The sequence below is a fragment of the Mesocricetus auratus genome, unplaced genomic scaffold (genome assembly GCF_017639785.1).
Source record: "Mesocricetus auratus isolate SY011 unplaced genomic scaffold, BCM_Maur_2.0 Super-Scaffold_100081, whole genome shotgun sequence".
NCBI lineage: Eukaryota > Metazoa > Chordata > Mammalia > Rodentia > Cricetidae > Mesocricetus > Mesocricetus auratus.
The window spans coordinates 551,795-560,870 of NW_024429237.1; the positions used below are offsets into that span (position 1 = coordinate 551,795).

At 58.8% G+C, this 9,076-nt stretch overlaps 2 protein-coding genes across 3 annotated transcripts; both read right to left on the reverse strand.

Moving 5' to 3' along the window:
• Positions 1–904: 904 nt before the first annotated feature.
• CUNH19orf67 (chromosome unknown C19orf67 homolog) lies at positions 905–4,355 on the reverse strand. 2 transcript variants are annotated; one of them, XM_040736798.1, is made up of 6 exons: positions 3,859–4,355; positions 2,800–2,941; positions 2,591–2,691; positions 2,326–2,511; positions 1,674–1,808; positions 905–1,225 (listed from the first exon to the last, which is right to left on the reverse strand). In XM_040736798.1, exons 1-6 carry the CDS (start codon positions 4,185–4,187, stop codon positions 1,051–1,053), a joined length of 1,068 nt encoding a protein of 355 aa, XP_040592732.1. In that variant the 5' UTR covers positions 4,188–4,355; the 3' UTR covers positions 905–1,050. The 2 variants fall into 2 exon arrangements, with proteins under 2 accessions (XP_040592732.1, XP_040592731.1); XM_040736797.1 differs by having other exon boundaries at positions 2,800–2,944; positions 3,859–4,349.
• Positions 4,356–5,349: 994 nt separating this feature from the next.
• Positions 5,350–8,163, reverse strand: Samd1 (sterile alpha motif domain containing 1). Its single transcript, XM_005087561.4, has 5 exons — positions 7,206–8,163; positions 6,538–6,832; positions 6,352–6,448; positions 6,141–6,252; positions 5,350–6,056 (listed from the first exon to the last, which is right to left on the reverse strand). Exons 1-5 carry the CDS (start codon positions 8,103–8,105, stop codon positions 5,898–5,900), a joined length of 1,563 nt encoding a protein of 520 aa, XP_005087618.3. The 5' UTR covers positions 8,106–8,163; the 3' UTR covers positions 5,350–5,897.
• Positions 8,164–9,076: the final 913 nt, after the last annotated feature.

A 9,076-nucleotide genomic window follows, 5' to 3' on the forward strand; every position in this document is an offset into this window, starting at 1 on the left:
TACTATGTGTGCTACCATCTCCGTCTAATAAAAGCTACTCTTTTGTTTTTGTCTTTTTTTTTTTTTTTGGCTTTTCAAAACAGGGTTTCTCTGTGGCTTTGGAGGCTATCCTGGAACTCGCTCTGTAGACCAGGCTGGCCTCAAAGTCAGAGATCCACCTGCCTTTACCGCCCCAGTGCTGGGATTAAAGGCAAAAATTACTCTTAAAAAATCAAACCTACAAAGTCATGGTTCTGAGTCTTACATTCTGACCCTGAATGTGAAAATTTTAGGATCCAAATATCAACCTCTCAGAGTGACATAGGGGAGAAGGATGATCACATTCCTACACAGGGGCCGGTTTCGCTCAGAAGACCCAGGTTTGAGAGCAGAGCTTCTCAGAGCAGGGGTGTTCATTTCTCTCAGCTAGAGCTTCCTCGATAGCCTAAGGTTGCTGCGAGGCTGACAGCTCTCTGTTAGCCTGTACTCCAGACACTCTTCGTGGGACAACAATCAGCTCGGCTCGGACACCCCCAAATGCTGGAAGAAAGTCTGACTCCACTCTGCAAACTGATCCCCTGCAGTTTGCTAGGGCACATCGGGAAATGTAGTTGAGCTTTTGAAAAAAACAAAACCAAAAAAAACCCCTCTGAATAGGAATCACTTCCGGGTTAAAAAAAAAAAGCGGGCGTAGGTCTAAGTCTTCCTCCAGCTGGCCTACAATTTTCCTGCTACCAGAAACTTGTTTTCTGGGTTCCGGTTGCTGACGAGAGCTGCTACTTCCCTCTTTGACTCATGTTCGCATCTGCGCACGCGCAGCTAGCTCGACGACATCTGCGGACTACACTTCCCAGAAGGCCTCTCGGTGGGCGGAGCTCACCCACTCCCAGGGGAGGGACGCGGTGCTCACAGGAGATACAGAACCTCTGACCTCACTCTTTTATTAACAGAAAAGTGTGTCCGCACTTGCTGTTCCGTGGCTCATGCCGGGGCATACTCAGTGCAGCCCGCCCCTGTTCCTGCCTTGGAGTTTGGGGCTATCAAGCCCGGGCTGGCGTCTTCTCCTGGGGCTCAGGATGCTGGGGCAGCCCAAGCCAAGGGCCCGGCAGTGCTGGGGGGCTGGGCGGGGCCTACCTGGCCCACGAGGATCTGTACCAGCAGGTCGGTAGCCAGCACATGCGAGGGCTCCTCGAAGCCGATGGTTAGTAGCTGCTGGTAGTCCCCGAGTGGCTGCGGGCATAAAATCCTGGGGGCGTGGAAACAAGCCTGGACTTGAGCACCTCACCTCTGCTCCTCAAGGCTGGGAGGGGCTTTAAGTTAGGGGTTGGGGATACCCTAAGGGAAAGTGTTTCCTCTGTTGACAAACTCCTGAGTTAAAGCATTGCACCTGAGAGGCTGCTGTGTCTCCCTGGGAGAGCAACTTATCCACACTGAAAACATGTTTTCTTTTTTGTAAAATGCACTGGTCCACACCTCTATGAATTCCCTTTAGTCTGCATAACGCACTCTTCAGGGCACAGTACAATGTAATCCCTGCTACTCTGAGATCCAGTCTTTGGTAGGGTTCCGTCCCACCCTCCCTCAGACCTCAAGTCCCATAGCCATCCTACCACGAGTCAAGTCCCATAGCCATCCTACCACGAGTCAAGTCCCATAGCCATCCTACCACGAGTCAAATCCCATAGCCATCCTACCACGAGTCAAGGTCGTCCTCTGCTGGTGCTAGGGGTATCCATCGGCCGATGGACCAGAGTTTCTGGATTTGGGGGCACGAATTGGCTGGACCCTGGCCTGTATCCTCCCATGTATCTCGATAACATAAGAAGTAGCTGAGAGGAAAAGCAATTCCTTAGGTTTTTCTGCTGAGGGCTTTAATTCTGGAGGGGAGGTTCGAGTGCATGAGAAGTTGCCTGAAGTTCTCAGGTAGCAATGTGACTCAGTGCTGGGGACTTTCCTCCCTGGTGGCCTGATCTGAAGATGAATATTTTAATAGGAAGGTAGTGTTAAGAAAACTAAAGATAGCCTGGCAGTGTCGGCGCTCGCCTTAAATCCCAGCACTCGGGAGGCAGAGGCAGGTGGATCTCTGTGAGTTCGAGACCAGCCTGGTCTACAAGAGCTAGTTCCAGGACAGCCTCCAAAGCCACAGAGAAACCTTGTCTCGAAAAATAAAACAAAAACAACAAAAGACAGAAGGTAGAGCTCAGTTGTATACAGTGCTGTCCGGTATACACATGGCCCTGGGTTTTATTCCAGCACTGCATTCCTGTCTCGCTTTCCACTCCGTGGTGGTGTGGAGGCGCAAGCTCCTAGGAAGGGGAGGACTTTAATTTTGACAAGGAAACTCACTAATCCACATGGGAGTCTGGTCCTTGGCTGCTGGCCTCTGTGGTGGTTTCCAGGTTCCAGCGCATCTTCTTGTAGAGGTATCTCGGGAAGTGGCTGGCAGTGTACGCAGCTGGGGTGCAGTATCGGAAGATGGACACGTCGTGGGCGGGGCTAATGGAGAACCTCCCGCAGAAGAAGCAGGAGATACTAGCAGGAGATAGGAGATTGGACAGCAAGTTGGGCCCTGGACTCTGCCACCCCACAGCCTCATTTCCTGCCCCCTTACCTCAAAGGGTTAGTTTCCTCCAGGTCCACGAACCCAAAGGAGGCATACATGAGAACTAACTGTTCCAAGCGCAGAGTTAACTGCTGGGAGATCTCCAACAGCTGCACAGAAGGCGGGACTTCATGACCTCAGACGGTCGGCCAGAAGCAACCCTCTACCCCGGGCAGGGTCCAAAGAAAGGGGCCTGGTAAAATAGCTACGGTACATACCCCCTTCCGGACCAACTCCTGCAGGGCTCCATAGATGGGAGGGACACTCCTTGCAGCAGCCTCGAGGTACAGGAAGTAAGGCTCACACATTGTTAGGAAGGTGGGCATGGCCTTGGCTAGCTGTTCCTTCTGAACTCGGTCCCTGCTGAAGGGAAAAAGAGGCCTTCAGGTAGCATCACTCTCACTCCTCCCCAGGAGCCCCGTGCTCATCCTTTCACCCGTATCCCTGGCAGAATCCATTACAAAGTTCTCCCAGTGCTGTGGCCTACTGGTTAGAGCACATGCAGAGCCCTGGGTGCCATCCCCAGCGCCCAAAAATTAAACATAAAGAGGGGACTGGGAGGTTAAGTCAAGCTTTAGCCTCAGTGCTCAGCATGTCAAATCTTTCTCTCGCCATCTTTCAGAAACACCTGCACCAGTTATTTGGAATAATTTGTTAAAATGTTGACACCTGGCTGAGAATGCAGCCTCGTACAAGGGTCTGAGTTCCACCACTAGTGTGTTTGGGGTGCATGCAACTGACTTCTTGTCTCAGCTCTGCTGAGTGGCGCGCAGAAAGCTGGGATTTAAGCCAGCCTCCTACAGACATCACAATCAATCCCTTTCCCCTGCTCCGGAAATTGCATTTTTCTTTGGGAGTGAAGAGTGGCCTCTCACACTGAAGTCCTCTGGCCAGAGCTGATGGGGATAGGTTTTGTTTAGCTGACTTACAGGGGATTTGGAAAAAGAAAAAAAAAAAACACTAAGCCACCATTTCCAATTTGGTAAGCAAGCAGACTGCTTAGGAGGGTCTCCAGTTCGAATGTGATGAAATCCTATCTCACAGAAACGGAAAACTGGGCAAATCAACCAACCAACCAAAGAAAGATTCTTGTATCCTAAAGGCCCACACATTGCCTGCCCCTGCCTCTCTATTCTCCACAGCCCTCGGCACACTGGTAAAGTACATTCGTAATCAGCTGGCCTCATGTACTCTGGGCCCTGAGTTCAGTTTTCGGCCTTTGTGTGGACTGCACAGCCTGTCCTGTCCTGGGACCTAGGCCCCCTGTACAGGGTCACCTGTAGAGCAAGTAGCTTTGAAAGTCATCCGCCTTCCTGAGCAGGTAACGGAGCTGGTCAGTGATGGGGCTGAACATGGAGTCCAGTGGGAGTCGAGCCTGGGTCGGCCCCAGCTCCGCTGCCAGTGGTTCCCGGGAGGACGTGGAGGTTGGGGCTTCCATCAGTTGCTGTGCCCGCTGAGGTTCCTGCTCCACTGAGGCCTCCGGTCTCCTGGCGGGCGACCACGAGGGGTCTCCATAGGGCGGCGGCCCGGGTCCCAATTCGTCCGAAGGCAGTGCTTCTCCAGGGCCCAGGGCCAGTGACCCAGCGAACCAGGGCTCCGCAGCCATCGGCGTCCACCGCAGGCTCTTCCAGCCTCCGCCGCGTCCCGGGAAAGCAGCACACCTGGGACCGACCGGGTGGGGTAGTGAGCGCAGCCGCGACCCCTCGACCCAACCTCGACGTCTCTGCCGGCACCGCCCCACGGGCTTTTGCCTCTTTTGAATTTGAGCACGCGGAGGCCCGCGCAGCCTGGGCTTGCACTGCGCATGGAGTTCAGCGGGCACCTGGCGCGCGGGGCAGGGCGATGCCAAGGGCGGAGCCCCAGACCTGTCTTGTGGTGGCCGCAGGGAGTAGGCGCCTTTTCTCTCCCAAGCCGTTGAGTGGGCTGGAGGGGGTTCCTAACATGTTAGGAATCCAGGAGTGAAGGTGGAGACCTAGGCGCCTCCCCAGCAGGTGACCCCCCAAGATCTGACCCTTCACTAATGGAGGAGGGATCTGCATGTGAGCCTACAAGAGACTAGTGAAGGAGCAGTTACTTTTACAATAAAGATCTCAGACAGGTGATCTGGCTTATCCCATTGTCTCCTTTGTTCCAATATGCCTGCCCTGGTCCTACAAAACCTCTTACACTTGTAGACTGAATTCCTGGCCACGTGCAAAAACTGATTGGCATTTAAGTACAGCTAGCAAGCCAAATGCATTAATCACAAGGCTCACAGTAAAGCAGCAACAGGTGTCACATTGTTCTGTGTGACCCTCACCCTTTTGACTGTGCCAAAATAAGTTGTCCCATTCTATAAAATGAGTTTCTATCACGCCTGTTCATGAAACTACAAAACCACTCAGCAAGTGTGCAGTTAACTGTTAGTCATTCAACAAACACTTGAGCAGGTGGTTCTGGAACGAGATGACAGACGACAAAGGAACTATTCTGGTCTTAGATTTTTCTTCTTTTTTTTGATACAGAACTGCACGTAGCGAAGGCTAGCCTTGAATTCTCCATCGTGCTACTACCCCTGAAGTGCAGAGGGTGACCGGTGGGCTGCAAACACCATTTCCTTTTTGTCAGTGTTGGGGATGGAAGGCATTCTGCATACTTGCCGAGGACTACCCTACTGCAGTCAGCCCTGCCGTGGCGGGCAGAGCAAAGCCACACCATTCCTCCTGCCTTCCCAAAACACTCTGCCCCCATGTTAAACTCTTCCGGGGTCTTAGCACCTCCTGCCTGCATTCAGAAAATAGACTCTTTTTTTTTTAAAGTTTTATTTAAAAAACCTTCGGTGCAATATTAAAAAGCAATACAGCCAGGTGGAGCAACAAAGGACAGACAGAAAGGGGAGGAACCAGAGGACCCAAGGTCCCTTACCTCACCTGTTCTCCAGAGGCTGGAGCTCAAGGTGTGGGGGAGGGCACCGGCGGTGGACGGGGAAAACCCACCACCAGGAAGGATAGGCAGAACAAAACACGTATATAAGATACATCTGGCTGAACTGAAGAGGGTTTGGGGGCCACAGGAAGTTCCCCCTTTGTTTTTCAAAAATGTCCCAGTTTGGGGAGAAAGGGCGGCCCCTGTAATGAGCCAACCAAGTCCACCTACCCCGCACTCCACTGTGTGGAGAGGGGATGTACTAAGGTAGGGATGTGAGAGACTGGGATGGAGGAGGGTACCCCTCACTGGAGTCTGTTAGGAAAGTTGAGGGTGTCCCCATGTCCACTCCCTGGACAACTGGGGCCGCCGTGGGGGAGATCTGGACTGGCTGGAGGGGCAAGGCTGGCGCTCAGCCTAGAAAACCATCAGGGTCATCATCCTCAAAGTGGCCTTGTTGAAGCACCTTGATATGGTGCTCGTAGATCTTCAGGGCTGGGCCCAGGCGGATGGACAGGCCGGTCAGCACATCTGTCCGTTGCATGAGCAACAAAGACTTGCCATCTATTTCCTGGGAGGACAGACACGGTGGGGTCAGTGCACACCCAAGAGGCCTCTGTGTGCGCAGACATGAGCGGGCCGGGTGAGAACTCACCTGCTCCTGAAAAGCAGTGGCCTGCTCGGGGAACCCTGCCTCGGTGAAGTACTCCACCACATCCATGACCGTCCACTCCACTGGGTCACTTGGTTTCTCTTTGCGCCCAGGGCTGCATGACATTGGAGAACAACAGTGACCACGATACATACAGCTCTGACTGTCCAACACACCCCGGCGCTAAGCCCAAGTCCCTAATGCCTCAACTTACGGACAGCCAAATGGTGCCCCATCAGCCCCAGGTAGGGCTGGTTTTCCTGGGGGCAAAGGCACAGGAGACGGAGAATCTGGAGCAGCCGCAACACAAGCTGGGAAAGGAAAAGCAGGTGGCAGTCTCCAGGCTACGGTGCACAGTTCTCTGTCCTGCACTGCCCGACCAACCCAGAGGGGTCCTTACCTGATCCCCCTTCTTTATTCACAGCTGTCATCGAGAACACCTGGCGTGTGCAGCTGCCAGGTGCTGGTCCCCGCCCTTCATCCTGGCCCTGGTAGGGTCCACAGGGCGACCACTCCTTGACCCTCTCCTTAGCACTCTGAGGGCCCCGCTCGCCATTAATCTGGTGGTGCTGAGCACCTGCGGGGCGGTCACTCTCAGGCACTTCTGAGCCCTCTGATACATTGTCCTCCTCCTCCTCCTCCTCTTCATCATCGTCTTCCTCTTCTTTCTCAAACGCCCGCTCTTCTCCACCTCTCTGGGGCCAGAGAAAGAAGCAGGCAGAGTTAGAGCTCTTCTAGTCCCGGATGGAATCCAGTGTCCGACGCCACCTTTGACAACAACACGGAATAACTTTTACACTGTCGTTTCCGTGCCAGGCTCCGGGTTAATAAAGCCCTCAATAGCCAAGTCTTACTAAACTCGCTCAACAACCCCCAGGGGTCGCTACCGTCAGCAATTCTCGGTTTACAGCCGAGGAAACTGAGGCTCCGGCAGATCAGGTCACTGACCAAGATCACCGCGTTCCGAGTCCGCAGGGACTGTAGACGAACCCCGGCCACCTGACACTCCGCTCCCTCCCGGGACTCTAGTCCCCGCCAACTTCGCCCGCACCTGCCCGGTGCGCTCACCTTGCTCCGCGCCGCGCGTGCGCTAGCGGCCGGCGGCGCCCGTCCCGGCCTGTCTCCGCGGGGCAGTGCGAGCGCTCCCAGGCGGGTGCGCTCCAGACGGCCCCGCGCCGCCTCCTCTTCCAGCAGCCCCTGCACGCGGCCGCGAGTAAGGCGGCCGCTGGCGCCGCCGCTGCCCCCGAGGTAGCGCACGACTTCCCGCAGGCTCACGGGCCGCGCCGGGCCGCCCGCCCGCGCCGCGCCCCCCTCCGGCGGCGGCTGTGGCTGCGGCGGTGGAGGCTGCTGCTGCTGTGGCGGCGCCGGCGGTGGTGGCTCCCGGGCGGCGACGGCGGGCGGCGGTGCACGGCGCGGGCCGGCTGGGGGCGCCGCGGCCGGGGGCGCGGCGGGCGCTGGTGGCGGCGCGGCTAGGGGCGCGGCCCGCTGCGCCCGGGGACCCGGCTGCGCGGGGCCGGGAGAAGGGGGCGCTGTGGCGGCGGCCGCGCGGGGCGCCCGGGTCGGGGCGGCGACGGGCGCGGGCGGCGGGGCGGGCGTGGGCGGCGGCGCGGCGGGGCCCCCGCGGGGGACGCGCGGCGGGGCGGGCGGGGTGGCTCCGCGGCGGGGCGGCTGGACGCGCGCCGCGTTGCGGTACGAGATGCTCCCCTTGTAGCTGACCCGGAGCACGGCGCGCTGCTGGATCAGTTTCTCGAGCTCCGCGCGCGTGCGCTCGGGCTCCGGGCCGTGCCGCCGCCGCACCATCCGGCAGATGCGCTCCAGGTCCGGCCGCGCCTTGCGCGAGCGCAGCGAGTCGATGGTGTCCAGAATCCACTCTTGGTAGTGCGGGGAAGCAGCGGACGACGAGGCGGCGGCCGCCGTGGTGGCGGCCGCCGCCGTCTCCGGCGGGGGTAGGGCCGGGGGCCCCGCCATGCCTCCCGCCCGGCCCGGCTGCACGGTGCGCGCTGCCTCCCTCCCAGCGCGGCGCCCCCTCCCCGCTCCCCTCCCTCCGCCGCTGCCCGCCTCCTCCGCCTCCCCCCGGGGGGCGCAGCGCCTCGGCGGAGCGGCGGCGGCGCTGCTGTTTCTTCGCAAAAAAAAAAAAAAAAAAAAAAGAGAGAGAGAGAGGAGAGCGCGCGAGAGACAGAAAAAAAATAGTGAGAGAGAAAGAAAAGAGGAAAAAATATGCACACACTCACTCACTCGCACGCACGCACACAACAGCCCCGCTTCTGCTGGGCGCGCGCGGGGCCGGGGATGCGAGGAGGGAGGAGGGGAGCGCGGCGCGGCCGGCCCCTCCCCGCCGCCGCCGCCGCACGCGCGCCCTGCGCCCGGGACACTCCGGCCCCCCTTCCTGCTCGCCCTCCCCCGCTGCCCGCCTTCCTCGCTCCCTCCCACCCCCACGCGCCCGCTTTTAAGGTGGAGCCCGGGCCCCCGCCCGCCCCGTGTACCCGGCTCTCTAGCTCACTCCGGCTCGCTCCGGCCCCCCCTTACAACTCCCGCGCGCTTTTTAAGGAGGCGCCGCGGAGTTGGCGCCGGAGCGGGGGCGGGGAGCGCGGCGGGCGGGGGAGGGGGAGGGGAGCGCACGGGGGGGAGGGGATAGGGGCGGGCGGGGCGCGCGGGCGGCGTTCGGCCGCCCTCCAGCCATTGGGCGCGGGACCCAGACGTCCTCGGCGCCCAGCCCCCTCTCCACGCCTCTCCGCGCGCAGCGCTCTCGGGACCGCACTTACCGGGAACTAGCCGCGTCGCGGCCCGAAGCGCCGCGCTCCTGGGGATCCGCGGAGACCTCACCAGCGGCCGTGCCGCACCTAGACGAGGGCTTGGGGGCGCGCGGGGCTCCCCCTTTCTCCTTCTACCCTGCCGATCCCGCTGTAGTTCGGCCGCATCGGTCCGAGCAGCTCCCTCCA